Source organism: Neltuma alba, unplaced genomic scaffold, assembly GCF_004799145.2.
Source record: "Neltuma alba isolate B1F8T4 unplaced genomic scaffold, ASM479914v2 tig00011136_pilon, whole genome shotgun sequence".
NCBI classification, from domain to species: Eukaryota; Viridiplantae; Streptophyta; class Magnoliopsida; order Fabales; family Fabaceae; genus Neltuma; species Neltuma alba.
Window position 1 is genome coordinate 244,319 of NW_021635872.1, and position 17,839 is coordinate 262,157.

Genomic DNA, 17,839 nt, shown 5'->3' on the forward strand with positions numbered 1-17,839 from the left:
GAATAAGTCAAACTTCATTAACGAATAATGAACAGCACAAGTTGGTGGTTTGTTATCAGATTTATATAAGCATCACAATATTATTTCCAATGATATATTATTTTCGTACTAGTTTGCCCATGTTTGAGGATATATTGTTGATATTGGAAGAGTCAGTATTATTAAAGGATAAAATGCAAACATTTTAATCCTTACAAACTTTTGACAGAACTCGGTAACACTAGACAAGTTCTAATACTTTGAATATTGCCGACACATCAAGCTCACAAAGTTATCATTCATTCATATTACAGTGAGACATTATTTGTATTCTTAAAAAAAAATCTACAGAGTGAAATTTCGCAACTAGATTTCAAATGCTTTTAGCATTAAAATATTTGAATATGAGATTGTCAAAATCTAAAGTTTGGCTCAATGTAAAGTTTGCATGAATTTTATGGGAGTAAAAAATGTATCACATTTATATAGTATTATAAAAACCGAGAACTTACAGGACCTATAGCCTTTTATATCACCCCACCTTCTACCATTTTTTTTTATATTATGTCTTTATTTATATATAATTTAAATACAATGCTTAGAGACTTTTTATTGATTATAAAATGAGTTGAGGATATAAATTTGAGAATTAAGAAAAAAATCTCACGCATTTAGAGCGTGTTTAGTGTATATAATTTGAATTTTTGTGTTTGTTTCCTATGAACTTGTGATTATTAATACTCACATATGCATATACATATATAGATATATATATATATACACGTATGTATGTATCTTTCCATTAAACTTCAATATAATAACAAGGCATGTTAATTATAAATTTGAACTTGACTATATGGAATTTGAAAAGTTCAAATCTTATCAGATCACAGTTATGCTCATATCAAACCTAGACTCTATATAGTACTAGTGGTTGTTGTGGTGTTGCCTTTGAAAAATGAATAAAGTGAGAACGTATCATGAAGTTTAGGAGGAAATAGGAAATCAAAAAGTCGTATTTACATACCGGAGACAAGAGACTGCTAATGTTACATATAATATGACTTTAGAATTTAGAAATTATGAATTAATCAACCTCCTAATCCTGGTTATTCAAGCTCTTCAGTTTCCAGTCTTCACTGCACGGTTTGAACAAGGGAGAATTATTATAGGTCCTGAAGAAGAATAATAATTACTAACAAATTTTAATTATCAATGAACAGTTGAAATATGTTATCATTTTTTATACTGAAATTTATCATTACAAATTGCTCAATTATCATAAGATTTTTTAATAATTATTTTCTTTCTTCAAAATGCCATAACAATTCTCCCTTTAAACAAATCATGGCCAATCAGGTTTCAATTATCAATTTAGTTACTCATTATATTTTTTTTGTGATCAACATTATAATACTACTTCCAATCCTTAATATAAGAGCTTATTTGATTTTTATTTTAATCGTAAGTATAAAACCTCAATCCATTTTGTCTTATTTATTTATTTATTTTCAAGATAGTTATTGTAATAATGGTAAAACTGATACATTTTATTAGTGAGAATATTTTAAAAAAGATAATATATATTTATTATAAATAACTAACTTAACTAATTTTTTTAATTTATTTGAATTAATCAATTAATTTTTATATTAAGGACTGGAAGAAATATGTTCTAGCTCGACAATTAAAATTGATGCTTAAGTATGTTGAAATATTTACACATCATAATAAATCTATATGAAATAATATATATACACACGCACACACTAGGCTGGGTTAGATAGAAACATGATAAATCTCTATCGTATAAAATGTTAAAGTTTAATTTAAAAATGATACTCCTCGGTCTTAAATGTTACACTACAAAACGGATGAAATAAATTTAATTGGTCTTCTCAATATCATTCCGCCAAAATTTGTTTAGGTGTCGAATAATTCAGCTAATTTACATCGTGTTCTTTTTATTTTAACTGTTACCTGTACACATATAGCTAACTTTTATGGTACCGTATAAATATATTTCTTTCTATTGACACTAACATATTTAAAGCAAATACTATTTCCTGTACTTAATATAAAATTTAATTAAATAATTTAAATAGATTAAAAAATTAGTTAAATTAGTTATTTATAATAAATAGATGTTGTCTTACTTAAAATATTTTTATTAGTCAAGTATATTTACTAAAACTACTATTATAACGAAGACCTCCTTGAAAAAAATAAAAAAATACAAGAGATAAAATAGATTAGAGTATTATATTTAGAATGAAAATAAAAATCAAATATACTCTTATATTAATGACTGATGGGAGGTAATAAAATTTTTTGAGAAAAAAAAAAGTAAATTTGAATTTAATGGCATTATAGTAGGAACTAGACCAGAGGAATTTGACAGCGATTATTGCGGAGGAAAGTACAAATATAAAAAGTCAATTAAACTTTCAAATGGATGGATGAACACATTAATGGTAACGGGGCCCATTCAACAAGGCGAGCAAAGTGTAATCTTCAAGGAATCTAATTTTCTTCTCTTTTAAAATCTAATATACATAAGAGTTTGTTCGCCAATAAATACGAGTTTAAATACTCCGCCAAACATGTCATTCTAAAAATGCTGAGTTACCTTAGTCCTGATGATTTTGCTAATGACTCATACAGATGTTGAATCATGTGTTAATGAAGTTGCCCCTGCCCCGACTAAACTTGAAACGCCAGAATTTTGGAGCATCGAATTCTCAAGAATATTTCATGAGAAGTCCCAGGCGCCAATATGAATAATTTATTGTCGTGATATTTCACTCAGAAAGACCTCAATTGACTAACTCATCATCAATCAATCAAAATCCTTCATTCAAAAAAGACACGAAGGAAAATGATGGATATAAAAATATACTACTTTTAGTCATAAATATTGCACTACAAACTAACCTTTATATTTAAAAAAAAAAATAGTATTGTGTATGTTGATTTGATTTATAGATATCTCGTACTAAAACCCATTAATGAGCACAGTGACGAACACTATATTATGGCGTCCCCTATGACTATTTGTGTCTTGTGGCGGAGGCCTATTTGGGCTAGCCTCACCGTAAAGGATAAAATCCAAACTTTTCAATCTTTACAACCTTTTGACAGAATTCGGTAACAGGAGACAAGTTCTAATGCTTTGAATATTGCAGAGACATCAAGCTCATAACGTTATATATCATTCATTCATATTACAGTTGAGACATTATTTTTATTCTTAAAAAAATCTAGAGAGTGAAATTTCTCAACTAGATTTCAAATGCTTTTAGCATTAAGAGATTTGAATAGTACATTGTTAAAATCTGAAGTTTGACTCAATGCAGAGTTTTTAAAATCAGGAAACAAGTAAGAGTCCGCATAAGTAAGAGCAGAAGGCACGCGATCCTCTTCATCATCTTAATGCCAAGCTAATCAAGCTTTGTCAAGTTAATGTACAGGTCCAAGAAATGCGCATTTATAGATTGAGCACCAAAAAAATAGTTTTATGGTAAATAGAAACAGTAATTTATTCTACTGCACATGTGGCTGACAGGTCCTATGGAAGTTCGAGGGAAGAAAAAAAAAAAATTATTTTATCTATACTATGGATTATTTATGTTTGCCTTTTCAAAAGAAATTAATTTTGAAAATTTTAAAAATTTACATGCGCTTTTGGCTAACAATTTATTGTTATTGAAAAAAAAATTATTTGAACAGAGAGTTCTAGAAATTTCTCGAACTGGGAGGTTTAGCATTCCGTGAAGAGGTATTAAAATTAACTCCTCTAATTTTTTTTTTTAAAGACAGAAAAAAATAACGTATTTTGAACGCGGTTGATGACGGCGAGGCCGTGGAAGCAGGGGATGATAGGATTCGCGAATCTTGATCCTGCGGGGCCCGAAAGAGGGGGAAGCCGGGAAGGTCTCATCTTGGTAAGCCTTTGACCAAGTCAAGAAATTTCACAGCAATTGTTGATCTAAACCCAGTTCCCATTTACCGTAAGCATCGAGCTTTATAGCTTAATGGCACCAAGTGCCTTTAAGCCTTTTTTGAAGGGAGTTGTGAGGGTAAACATTTATTAATATAGGCAGGCCGTGATTTTAAATAATGAAAATAAACGGATGGCAATTGCAACAAGGACAGTGACAAGTGTCCTTTATTTCCATTTATTAGGATTGGATTTATATGGGCCAGTTGTCACTCGTCCTTCTTTTTTTATACATTTTAATTAAGGCGGAAGAATTTTATAAAGATATTAAGCGAACCAAGACAAGAGATTCGAGAAGACGTCGCTGCCAAGTTTTGTTATATAAAAAAGTGCAGGAGATACAACACTGACGCTGAAAGTTTTCCAAGGGATTCAACTAATGGCTTGACATGAATTATGCATAGACTATATAAAGCATCAGCATGTGTGAACAGTTGAAAGATTTTAGAAGAATCAAACATTGATCAGACTTTGAATTAAGGGTGTGTTTGGCAAGCACCCTAAACCATGGTTTTGAGACCCAAACCATGGTTTGGGAAAAATATGAGCCAAACACTCTTAAAAAAATCAAAACCATGGTTTGGGTTCAAAACCATGGTTTTGAGAAAAGCAGAAATTTTTTACTTTTGAAGAAAAAAGGAGAGAGTGTGAGAGCCTATAGGATATGTATCTTATTGTTTTTTTATAAACATATTTTTTATAAATATATTTAATCTTATATCTTATAAATATATATACATATTAATTATTTATTAATTATATTATCTTATATATTATTAATATATGTTAATAAAAAATATATTATTAACAACTTTATTCCTTCAAATTAAAATATATCATAAAATATATTTTTTTCTATAATTATCATATTAATTTATGCTAATTTGTATATATAAAAAGTGCTTCTAATAACAACTATCCAAACGCTCACACTTCTCAAAATCACTTTTTCACAAAATCTATTCTTCCCAAAATCTATTTTTTTAAGAATCTATTCTCCAAAAGCTATTCTCCAAACCATAGTTTGGTTTCATCTAAACACATCCTAAGAACATCGAGACACTGAGTCAAACTTCATTAATGAATGACGAACAACACAAGTTGGCGACTTGTTATCAGAATTAAAGATCCTAATATTATTGTCGTACCAACTTGTAGCTAGTTTACCCATGCTTGATGATATGTTGTTGATAAATCCAGACTTTTTAATCTTTACAAACCTTTGACAGAATTCGGTAACAGTAGACAAGTTCTTAAACTTTGGATATTACGGAGACATCACGCCCATAAAGTTATAATTCATTCATATTACAGTTGAGGCATTTTTTTCCTTAAAAAAAAAAAATCTAGAGTACAATTTCTCAACCAGATTGCGAATGCTTTTAGCATTAAAAGATTTGAATAGTACATTCTTAAAATCTAAACTTTGGCTCAATTGTAAAGTTTGCATAAAATTTTATGAGAGTAAAAAATGTATCACATTTATATAATATTATAAAAATTGAGAACTTACAGGAGCTATAGCCTTTCAGCCCACCTTCTACCACTTTTTTCCTATTATATCCTTATTTATGTATAATTTAAATATAATGCTTAATTAGAGACTGTTTCGTTGATTATAAAAACGAATTGAGGATAAATTTGAGAATGAAAAAAATCTCACATTTAGAGTGTGTTGGGGATACACCGACAAGGAAATGGAAGGGAAGAAAAATTTTAAGAAAAAATTCTTTAAAAAAACACTTAAATAATTTAAATTTTTATTTGGGTTACTAAATTTGTCAAAGATCTGATCAAGTCACATGACTTAAGGAGGAATTTTGAAAGTTTATAAACTCTAATGCCCCTTTTATTATAAGCCTAGAAAGATGAGAATTTTTTATTATTATTATTGTATTGTGTAAGAACTCTAAATGAGGAAAATTTGATATTTATCATTACAAAGTGGAAAATCAACCAAAGAAGTAACGATGAGTTAGTTTTTATATTAAATCTTCATTCTTCAATCCTAATAGTCTCATCATAAAAGAAAGTTGTTAATTTTAAGCTAAAACATGTTAACTGCAAAATGGAATTTGTTCATTTTCAAAGTTGTATTATAATAAAATTTTATTTAGAGACTTATTATAAACGTGTGATGGAGATAAAACGTTATTAATTTAGAATTGAAATGTGTTTAACTGTGAAAGAAATGAAACATGTTAATTTTTTCGATTATATCACGTGATAAGTTTTTTATTCAAAAACTTACTGTAATTGTGTTATGGGGATAAAAAGTTGTGAAACATATTAATTATGAAATAGAACATGTTAACTTTTAAGGCTGTATTATAATTAAATTTTATTCAGAGGTTTATTGGTTATATATGGATACAAAAGGTTGTTAATTTAGAATTAAAATATGTTAACTACGAAATGAAACATGCTGATCTATTTTTTTTTTTTTAATTTTTAATAAGAAAGGGTCTTAAAATAATTTCATAAAATTTTAAAATTCTTCTTTGGGTCATATAACCTAATTAGAAGTTTAATAAATTTAATGACCCCAATCCTTTCAAGGGATTTTTTTTCAAAATTTAATGAGTTTGATTTAAAAAAAAAATAAAAAGTAAAGTTAATAGCTTCTAATTAAAAAAAGATGACTGTTGTTACTTGGTCGGGCTTATCCATGCCCCCTGTCCACCTTACAGGCCAAACAAATAAAGCAAGTTGCAATTTGGTTTTGCATGCATCACATATATGAAAGGGAAATATAATATTAAGGAAATGACTTATCACTATACTTCAAATAAATAACTCTAGACATTTCGAAAAATAAAGTCAACAAAATAACGGAAGAACTCATTTGAGTTTTTGTGTTTGTTTCCTGTGAACTTGTGATTATTAATACTCATATAAATATATATATATATCTTTACATTAAATTCAATAACAAGGCATATTAATTATAAATTTGAACTTGACTAGATTGAATTTGAAAAGTTCAAATCTTAACAGATCACCATTATGAGCATATCAAACCTAGACTCTACATAGTACAAGCGGCTGTGGTGTAGGAGGAAATAGGAAATCAAAAGGTCATATTTACATACAGGAGACAAGAGTACATTTGATTCAAGCTCCTCAGTTTCCTGTTTCCACTATAGAGCTTAAAAAAGAGAGAATTATTATGAGATCCTAAAAAAAATTACTAAAAAATTCTAATAATAAATAAGCAAATAGCAATAGAAATATACTGTTATTTTTTACACTGAAACTTGTTATTACAAATTATTAGTAGTTATGAGATTTTTTAATAATTTTTTTTGTTGAAATCTCATAACAATTCTATTTTTAGACAAACCTTGGCCAATCAGGTTTCAATACCGCTTTAGTTACTCGTTATAATATTTTTTGTGTGGTCAACATCATAATATATTCTAGCTTGACAATTAAAATTGATACTTAAGTACGTTGAAATATTTACAGATCATAATAAATCCATATTTAGGATGGAAAAGGTAGTGTCGTGTATGTTGATTTGATTTATACACGTCTCGTACTAAAACTTACTAATGTACACGCTAACAAACACTATATTATGTACGGCGTCCCCTATGATTATTTACGTGTCTTGTGGCAGAGGCCTATTTGGGCTAGCCTCACTATAAAATGAGAAACTTGATTCTGATTCAGATTGACTAGACGGACTTGGGGGGCAGTCTGTAGGTGGAGATGCCTCAACCTCAGGTATATCATGTGTGCTATAATTTTCACTCCTACTCTGCATTTCTTTTTTTCTGAAGGTGTGAGAACTCAGGTCCCTCTGATCAAACTTCTTTATCAACTTCCCAATTCGTCTCCACTTTGAGGTACTGGGATCATTACATAACCAGATTTGCTTCTGCTGATGTAGGAAGTTAACGGCGAAGAAAATTAGAGCCACAGCAGAAGAAACCCCTACAATAAGAAATAGTCCCCAGAAGCTTTCGAGTCCAAGACTGTTTGATGAAATTGGGGTATCAGAATCTGGACAGTTGTTTTTTCTGAACCACGCATTCTCTATGACCTTCATTTTATCTCCTTGTGTTACGTTCAGGACTGCCCTTGAAATGTCAGCCACGAGAGGAGAACCTTTAGGCAACACCTGTAATTTGTATCAATTAGTTGAGGAAGAAAGTAGAACTATAATAGAGATACAAAACATGACTTACAAATCCAAAGCCGCCAGTCTTAAAAGTTGGCTCGACCATGGCATACTTAGAACAGTAACTTTGAAGAAAGACTTTCACCACGTATGGAACTTCATCAAATGCCGCTGCAATGCCACCATTTGCACTTCCTCTTGCAAAGAGTTCGTTGCATTCCTCTGTGGATTTATAGGTTTGAAGTTGGTAATCGAGGAAACCCATTTCCTTCAAGATTTCCCGCATAAACGAGCCTTTCTTGTAACCAACATTCATTCTCTTCTTTATGAGTAAATTAACGTCAGTTACAGTTGGGTTGAGCTGCTCAACCGTCAAAAGTGCCGTCAGACTAGCAGTGTAGCTTTGAACCAGAATTAGAACCACAAAAACCCATATAATCACCACAAATCTGCTCAAGTTGCTCACCACTTTTTCTCCTGTAACACCGTTCGATTTGTCATGTCTTATTTCTAGCATAATCAAAATCATTTATTAGAAGTAGGAAGAAGCTTAGAACTTACGATGGGCAAAAACCATGGTCGAGAATGAAAACCACAAGCATGTTCCAATCTGGTGCAATGGGGGCCCTCTGAAATGCCCGTTTATTCGGTGTTCAAGCACCCACACAACAAACCCAACGAATACAAAAGAACAAGCTATTGTTACCCAGAGATCCCAAGTCAGTGGCTTTAAGAAGGCCCATGCATTCTTCTTCCTTTTGTCTTTTACTGGAACCACCATTGTGACACCAGATTCAGTGTACGGCAAAGTGAAATCCACATACTCTGACCTGTTAGCTATAATTGTTACATCCCCAACCACGGCATCAAATTTCTGTAAATGGGAAATAACTTTTTACTGTGATAAATTTGAAGTGAATTTCAAGGAAGATAAAATATAAAAGTGGAATTAATTACCCCAAAATAAACTTGGCTGATCAGCTCATTATATGATCCTGCACTCTCGCCATTGGGTTTGACAAAAGGGATAAATTCATAGGGTAAGGCATAAGGGAGAACTTCCAGCATTGCTTTGAACACATCAATGCAAAATCCGGTGACCTTTGTTGTATTAGTGATGGGGTCATGAGATACATCCACGAATTCAGGATAACCATTTTTCACCGGCACCCCTATCCTTAATTTCCTTGCATTTGTGGGGATTTGCCATCCCTTTGGAACAGAGTTCGTGTCCCCTGGCCATATAATCGAACCCAGATTCTCACTTGATGTAGAATATATTTTGGTGTTAGTTGAGTCTAGATTTCTGACTATTCCGTTTTGTGGTGTCCAAAACCCAATCGTTCTTCCTCCAATCCCAATCACGTTCAATATCTCAAACATTGAAGCTTGCAGTTGCCTCTTAACAATGCTGAATTCTCCGCTGAGGCCTGTGAATGTAGTGTTTGATAAGGCTTCACGCAGCTGTTCACCACTTTTTGAAACTCCAATCCTTTCCAAATCAGTTGAACTGGACGAACCATTGCTCGCAGCAAACCCAAGATTGTTGGTGGCAACCTTCTCAATAGCCATAGCTAACGCTGTGGCAGCATCGTAAGCCCATACTCCAAAAACATTCAAATGAGTATCAACAAGGGTGGGATTGTCTTGTAGGAATCTTCTTTTCCATCGAAATTTGAAGTCATCCAACCGCTCTGTTTTGGGAATATAGGTCCTCACGCCCAGCACTCCTTCCATTGATTCTATGACTGAGGAATTCAAAGAGCTTAATCCATTAGCCAAACCATCTGTCACTATCCAAACGTATCCCTTGCTCATCATTCCAATCTGTCTTGCAATGTTGAAGAGTCTCACGCCCGGATTGGGGTTCATGTGCACAACAAACACTCTGGTTTGCATTGTCATCAACTTGTAGAGCTCTGCTCTGATATCTTCATCAGTGGCTGAAGCTGAAATAGAACTCTGATATAGGATTCGAACATACACTTGTTGAAGAGCATTAGTCAAGAAGGGTATGACCCCCTTCCCATACTCGTTGTCTACGTAAATTGGCACTGCTTCTTTCCACCCAAAAGCCTGTGCGATTGCACCAATGGCGCTCATCTGGGCTGAATCAGTCTGCGCAATTCGAAAAAAATATGCACTTGGGAGGGAAGCGAGAGAAGGACTTGTTGCTGAGAAAGTTATGATGGGAACACGAGCTTTGTCTCCAAGACTGATCAAAAAGCTGGCTTGCATTGACGTCAATGGGCCTATTATGGCCTGCACTTTCTCTGATTTTATGAGATCCAGACCTGTTTATCAAGAAAATCTGCCGCTCAGAAGCATGTTTAACCTCTTACTTCTTGCACAGTGATAAAGATTACATGTCTGAAGAGAAAATAATTACGCAACTATAGTTTTGGCTGATCAAATAAATTTCTACCACGCCTATTCCAAAATAAAAAAAAGTCTACCATTTCTCTGGTTTAAAACTTCCTCGTTTAACAGTCCGTGTTCAATTTCACCAATTCTTATCAATAAATATATGCGTGCTAGATTAATTTCGTGTGGTAATCTATCATGCGTGTAAATCAAACAATCATTGAATTAAAAGTCAAGACATTGAAGAAAATGCAGAGAGAGAGAGAGAGAGAGAGAGAGAGAGACCTTGAGAAGCTGCAGAAACAACGTCCGAGTGGGAGTCCCTGACGAAGAAGACGAGCCTGGTTTTATAATGAGGGTGAGAGGCGTAAAAGTCAGAGAGGGACATATTGATACAGCTCAACCCCATCTTTGCTGCTGGAGAAGAAAGATCAAGTACGATTCCTACTTTCACCGGCACGCTTCCGTTTGTCTGTGCCATGCCGCCCAGAGAACAGAATAAAGCCCACGTAAACAGGACGATCGGCTTCTGCATCATTTTGGAATATCAATCAAGCTAACGAGGCGAGCTTAATTTTGTTGACCATGGTGGAGTCAACCCCAGAATGATGCATATTTACTGGCGTCGCGGGGTTCGAAAAATTATTCAACTATATATTTTCCAAGTTTTTAAGATGCGGACGAAGAGCCTGTTATTTTCTCCTCATATTTGGATATTTTCTTTTTTGCCTTCTATATTTGGATTTTTTTTTTTGCCAACCCATATTTGGATATACTGCGTACTGTATTCCAAGTTAAAACATTTCATGATATAGCGTCACAAATAATAATATATCAATATATAATATAAAATTAATTTAATTACCGAGCCCCATATAATGTGAGAAATATTTATATTGTCTTTGCGGAAAAAGAAGAAAAATTTACCGCGACAAATCACAATAAGAATGCCACCGTGGATCGCAATGGTTCATTAACACTTGACCTAGTCAAAGTCCACTTAATTGTTATTGGCAAATAGAACCTTCATCATCATGCAGAAAAGTTTGAATATGCTAACGACCTTTTTTTTTATATTACGATTATAAGATTCTTGAATAATTCTGAATATGAATGACGAAGCTGTAAAATCAGAGAACGAAACTGATACAAGAAAATTCATCAATAAGGTTAATATATTATATATACATAAATATTCTTAAAATATAATTTTGGCTAAAATATATTTTTAGGCCTTTAACTTTATACAAAATTTTACTTTGGTCCCTTAACTTTAAAAAATAAATTTTTATTTCTCTAATTCTAAAACTGTTAACAAAAAATGATAATATTGAACTATTGAATGCTAATAAAGCATTTCTAAATACTAACATATTAAGTTTAATATTCAAAACAACTATAATTGTTATAAAAAATTATTATTTAAAACTAACAATTTTGAGATTAAAAGATTAAAAGTATACTTTTTAAAATTAAGAGATCAAACTGAAACCTTATATAAAATTAAATGACCAAATATATATTTTAACCTATTATTGTAAGTTTGCAGTATTTCAGAATTCTGAACGATACACTAAAAATAAATTAGATAAGGCCAAAATTAAACGGGTGTCTGCAATTCGCTCTGGCCTCCTCAGTGATGCAAAAATTATTTAATCAAGATCGTGGAGATAATGTGCTGTGAGCGAAATTCAAAAATTTTCTGAAACATCAATCAAATATTTACTTGAATTGTAGTTTTCTTTTGTATAAAAAATAATAATTGGTTTTTTTATTTCATGACAATTCCCTTACTATATGTAAATGAAAAGTTAAATGTGATCACTTTGTGGAGATAAATTATTAGCATATTCGTTTATTAAAAATAATAATTGGTTTTCTTTTGACTTTGTTGTTTCTCGAATACTTTCGCCGGGGAAAAGGGTACTCGGTTAAGGATCAGTACCCTTGTGGCGACGAAGACTTAATTTTAATCGCATAATGAGCACAGAGTTTCTTTTATTCGCTTACTGATATCTCTCTCACCGACAAATTAAAGTATAAATAATATATTCATCTAGCGTCTGGATGGACAGCCAACGGCCTTTTTTTACATTGAGTGTATTATTTTCACCTTCCTGCTTCAGTGTCATGTGAAATATAAAAAATGATTATTCAAGTCCAGTAAGCATCAAGCGCTCCGACAGTGTCCTCACCTCGCGCTGAGGACTCCAAAGTCAATGGCTTAATAAATACTCCCTTCGCTCTTTTTCATAGCAAACAAATAATCAAATTATATTGTTTAAATTTCAAAATGTTTGTTAAAATTAGCTGAAAACAATACAATTTTTTGGTTAAAAATACCTTCATTTGTGTAGTGATTAGTGAAGAGAGAATGTGTAGGAATTAAATACAATAACATAAATAATAAATAATGAGTCATTTTTTGATACACTAGAAATTATAAATAATATGAGTCATTAAACAATGTTAAAATAAAAAATCAACAGATAAAATTTGACTTCTAAATGTCCCCAAAAAAAAAAACACAAAAGCACAGAGAGAGTACTTAATTAACGCAAGATCGGCGGGAAAACTTCAAGTAATGATATTTAAAGTGGAGTCAATCTCAATGGCCAATATTTATAGTCGATGTGGGGCTTGGAAAATTATTCAGCTATACTTTCTCAACACATCTGTGCAAGGGGCCAACTATTATCCCCTCAACTTTTTTTTAAAAAATATATATATGGAAAACTATTTTCATAATTTAGTGCAATTCATATTCACATATATACAATAATAAAATTTAGTAGGCCCCCTATAAGGTAAGAAAATATTTGCAGTGACTGTGTCAATGCACCTGTGGGTTGTAATCGCTCCTAAACCTTTGACCAAGTCAAACTCCATTCAATTCAATTAATAGGTCGTGATCAGTATATTCTTGAAATTAATTTTGAATATCTGTCAGTAATTATGAAATTAAAGTTCAGAGAACGAAAATGTTAGAGAGAAGCCATGACTCATGAGCAGGGTTTATAACTGAAATATATAAATATAACACCGCGCCTCCTTGGTTAGGTCTAACCATCTCCACGTTGTTGGGTTGCAAAGAAAGCAGAGACTTTTAGATCACATCACTCTATTAAACGGTAAATTGACCATTTAATTTTATTTATGAATACTGTTAAAATAATTTCTTAAGTTTACCACTGGCCAAATCAAAGTCTTGCGGTGTTGGGTGACGATTGCAATGTATGAGAAATGTGATTAACAATGAAAGAAAGAGTAAATTAAAATTACAACAATTAATTAATTAAAAGCAGAGATCAGGAGATTAGACGAGAGGAGAGCGATGGCCGATGGGTGGTGATCAAAGCTTATCTGGCAGATCCTGTGTCATAACATGCGCTAAGGTTATTTCTATCTTGGGCTGGAGGGTTGTTTGGGCTAGCTTCATCGTAGAACGAGAAGCTCCTTTCTAATTCTGATGGGCTAGAAGATGGACTTGAGGGGTAGTTTGTACTTGGAGATGCCTCAAATTCACCCAGATCATGTGGTCTGTAGGATTCACTCTTATTTTGCAGTGTGAGAGCTCAAATCCCTTTGGTCAAATATCCATATTAACTTCTCAACTCGTCTCCACTTTGGAGTACTGGGATCATACTGTAACCAGATTTCTCTGTGTTGGTATAGGAAGTTAATGGCGAAGATAATAAGAGCTAGGGCAGAAGCAACCCCTGCAATGAGAAAGAGTCCCCAGAAGCTTTCAAGTCCAAGACTGTTTGATGAAATTGAGGCATTAGAATCTGGGCAGTTGTTCTTTTTGAACCACGCATTTTCTATGGCCTTCATTTGATCTCCCTGTGTCACATTCAGGATTGCCCTTGAAATGTCGCCAACAAGAGGGGAACCTTTAGGGAATGCCTGTAATTTATGTCAAAAAAATAAAACAAGATAAGGTAGAATTTTAATAAGGAGAACAAGATGTGAAATTCCCAACACAACACAACTTACAAAGCCAAAGCCCCCAGTTTTGAAAGTCGGATCAACCATGGTGTATTTGGAGCAGTAATTCCCAAGAAAGAGTTTCACATATGGAATTTCATCAAACAGTTCCTTTTTCAAACAGTTCATGGCAATCCTCTGTCGCATGGTAAGTTTTGAGCTGATAATCTAGAAAACCCATATCCTTTAGAAGTCCATATAAAAAAGAACCATCCAAGTAACCAACATTTAATCGGCTCTTTAAAAGTAGATTTTCATCTGTCATAGTGGGGCTGAGCTGCTCAACTGTTAAAAGCGTCGTCAAACTCGTGGTATAACTCTGAACCAGAATAAGAATCACAAAGACCCATACGATGACAACAAATCTGCTCAGGTTGCTCAAAACTCTCTCTCCTACAGTACCATTCAATCTATTAACGAGTTATTTACACCTTAATCGAAATCATTCAAGAAAAGTAAGAAGGGTAGGGCTTACGATGGGCAAAAACCATAGTTGAGAATGAAAACCATAAGCTGGTGCCAATCTGGTGCAGTGGAGGCCCTCTGAAATGTTCATTAATTCGGTGTTCAAGCACCCACACAACAAAGCCAACAAATACAAAGGAACATGCAATTGTCGCCCAGAGATCCCAAGTCAGTGGTTAAGAAGGCCCATGCATTCTTCTGTCTCTTGTCTTTCATCGGAACTACCATCGTTACACCAGATTCCGTGTACGGCAAAGTGAAATCCATATAGTTAGACCTGTTTGCTGTGATTGTTATATCCCCCACCACGGCATCAAAGTTCTGTATAAAAGATTAACGACTTTTGTCATGATTTATTTGAAGTAAATTTGATGAAGGGAACTATATCAAAGTGGAATTGATTACCCCAAAATAAACTTGGCTGATCAGCTCATTATATGATCCTGCACTCTGGCGATTGGGTTTAGCAAAAGGGATAAATTCATAAGGTAAGGCATAAGGGAGCACTTCCAGCACTGCCACGAACACATCGATGCTAAATCCAGTGACCTGTGTTCTATTAGTAATGGGGTCATGAGATACATCCACGAATTCAGGATAACCATTTTTCACCGGCACCCCTATCCTCAGCTTCCTCTCAGTTGTGGGGATTTCCCATCCCTTTGGGACAGAGTTCGTGTCCCCTGGCCATATAGTCGAACCTAATTGATTCCTTGACGTAGAATACGTGTTGGTGTTAGTTGAGTCCAGATTTCTGACTATTCCGTTTTGTGATGTCCAAAATCCTATCCTTTTCCCTCCATTTCCAATCACATTCAATATCTCAAACGTCGAAGCTTGCAGTTGCCTCTTAACAATGCTGAATTCTCCACTGAGGCCTGTGAATGTAGTGTCTGATAAGGCTTCACGCAGCTTTTCACCACTTTTTGAAACTCCAATCCTTTCCAAATCAGTTGAATTGGACGAACCATTGCTCGCATCAAACCCAAGATTGTTGGTGTCAACCTTCTCAATAGCCATAGCTAACGCTGCGGCAGCATCGTAAGCCCATACTCCAAAAGCATTCAAATCAGCATCAACAAGGGTTGGATTGTCTTGTAGGAATCTTCTTTTCCATCGAACCTTGAATTCGTCCAACCGCTCTGTTTTGGGAATATAGGTCCTCACCCCCAGCACCCCTTCCATTGATTCTATGACTGAGGAATTCAAAGAGCTTAATTCATTAGCCAAACCATCTGTCACGATCCAAACGTAGCCCTTGCTCATCATTCCAATCTGTCTTGCAATGTTGAAGAGTCTCACGCCCGGATTGGGGTTCATGTGCACAACAAACACTCTGGTTTGCATGGTCATCAACTTGTAGTGCTCTGCTCTGATATCTTCATCAGTGGCTGAAGCTGAAAGAGGACTCTGATATGGGATTCGAACGTACACTTGTTGAAGAGCATTAGTCAAGAAGGGTATGACCCCCTTCCCATACTCGTTGTCTACGTAAATGGGTATTGCTTCTTTCCACCCAAAAGCCTGTGCGACTGCACCAATGGCGTTCACCTGAGCTGAATCGGTTTGTGTAATTCGAAAAAAATATGAACTTGGAAGAGAAGCCAGAGAAGGACTTGTTGCTGAGAAGGTTATGATGGGAACACGAGCTTTGTCTCCCAGACTGATCAGAAAGTTGGCTTGCATTGACGTGAATGGACCAATTATGGCCTGCACTTTCTCTGATTTTATGAGATCTAGACCTGTTCATCAAGAAAATCTGCAAATCAGATGTATGTCTGGCTCGTGTTCTTTCGTAAAGAAATAAATTGTTTCATGAAAAAATAATTACGCAATTTGTCTGGTGGAATATGAAATTTTTTACTAGTGGCATTCTGGATTTAAAATTATATCACCTACTTCTACCCTATTAAAATATTATCATTGAACAGTTTGTGTTGATTACATGATATTATCATCAAACATGCCAAGGTGAGTATTTTTTTTTTTTTTTTTACCTGTGGAGGCTATATGCGTGTGAATCAAACAATATTTCGTTCAATTATAACATATGATGTTACTGAAATAATGCAACAGATCAAGGAAAGTTTCGTTTACAGAATAAATTGCAGACAATCACTGTGCCATTGAGATCTAGGACTGATATCAAATGGTGAAACTTAAAAGCTTTCCGACTCTCCCTTAATCAATGCGACATATTTATACAAGGCACAGGAATATGCAGAGAGTAATTAGAAGAGAACCCTGAGAAGCTGCAGGAACAACGTCCGAGTGGGAATCCCTGACGATGAAGGCGAGCCTGGTTTTGTAATGAGAATGAGAGGCATAAAAGTCAGAGAGAGACATGTTGATACAGCTCAACCCCATTTTTGCTGCCGGGGAAGAAAGATCAAGTACGATTCCTACTTTCACTGGCACGCTTCTGTTTGTCTGTGCCATGCTGCACAGCGAACAGCATAAAGCCCACATAATTAAGACGATCAGTTTCCTCATCGTCTTGGAATTTCAAGCTTAACTTTGCTGATCATGGTGGAGTCTACCCAGAATGATGCATATTTATAGGCGTCGCGGGGTTTGACAAATTAATGAACTATATTTTTTAAGTTTTAAATGCGCGCGGATTACAAAGAGCCTACCACTATTGTCTCCCCGTATTCGGACTTACTGTATTCCAATTTCCACGTAGAAAACTTTTTTATGCTATAAAATTAATTCACCGAGCCCCATATAATTTACGAAATATGTAGTGTTTTTAAGAGAGAAAAAAAGAGAAGTGTGTATTACTTTTCCGTTCCTTAATATAAGACCCATTTAACTAATTTGATTAGATTAAGAAAGTTAGGTAAGTTAGTTAATTATAAGAAAAGTGACACATTTTTCCTAAAACACTATCATTATCTTTCTTAATACCCCATCTC

The 17,839-nt window shown here is 33.8% G+C and overlaps 1 protein-coding gene and 1 pseudogene across 1 annotated transcript; both read right to left on the minus strand.

Annotated features, from left to right (window-relative positions):
• Positions 1–7,440: 7,440 nt before the first annotated feature.
• Positions 7,441–10,950, minus strand: LOC114761804 (glutamate receptor 2.7-like). Its single transcript, XM_028951239.1, has 5 exons — positions 10,755–10,950; positions 9,063–10,399; positions 8,667–8,979; positions 8,173–8,582; positions 7,441–8,105 (listed from the first exon to the last, which is right to left on the minus strand). Exons 1-5 carry the CDS (start codon positions 10,948–10,950, stop codon positions 7,584–7,586), a joined length of 2,778 nt encoding a protein of 925 aa, XP_028807072.1. The 3' UTR covers positions 7,441–7,583.
• A 2,878-nt stretch (positions 10,951–13,828) lies between these two features.
• Positions 13,829–17,360, minus strand: LOC114761797 (glutamate receptor 2.7-like; annotated as a pseudogene).
• Between the last annotated feature and the right edge of the window lie 479 nt (positions 17,361–17,839).

Excerpts from the sequence above, each read along its gene's own strand:
- LOC114761804 (XM_028951239.1), bottom strand. The coding sequence starts at position 10,950 with ATGGCACAGACAAACGGAAGCGTGCCGGTGAAAGTAGGAATCGTACTT. Across the intron at positions 8,583-8,666 it reads GACCATGGTTTTTGCCCATC|GAGAAAAAGTGGTGAGCAAC; the intron begins GTAAGTTCTAAG and ends ACGGTGTTACAG. Across the intron at positions 8,106-8,172 it reads AGACTGGCGGCTTTGGATTT|GTGTTGCCTAAAGGTTCTCC; the intron begins GTAAGTCATGTT and ends TACAAATTACAG.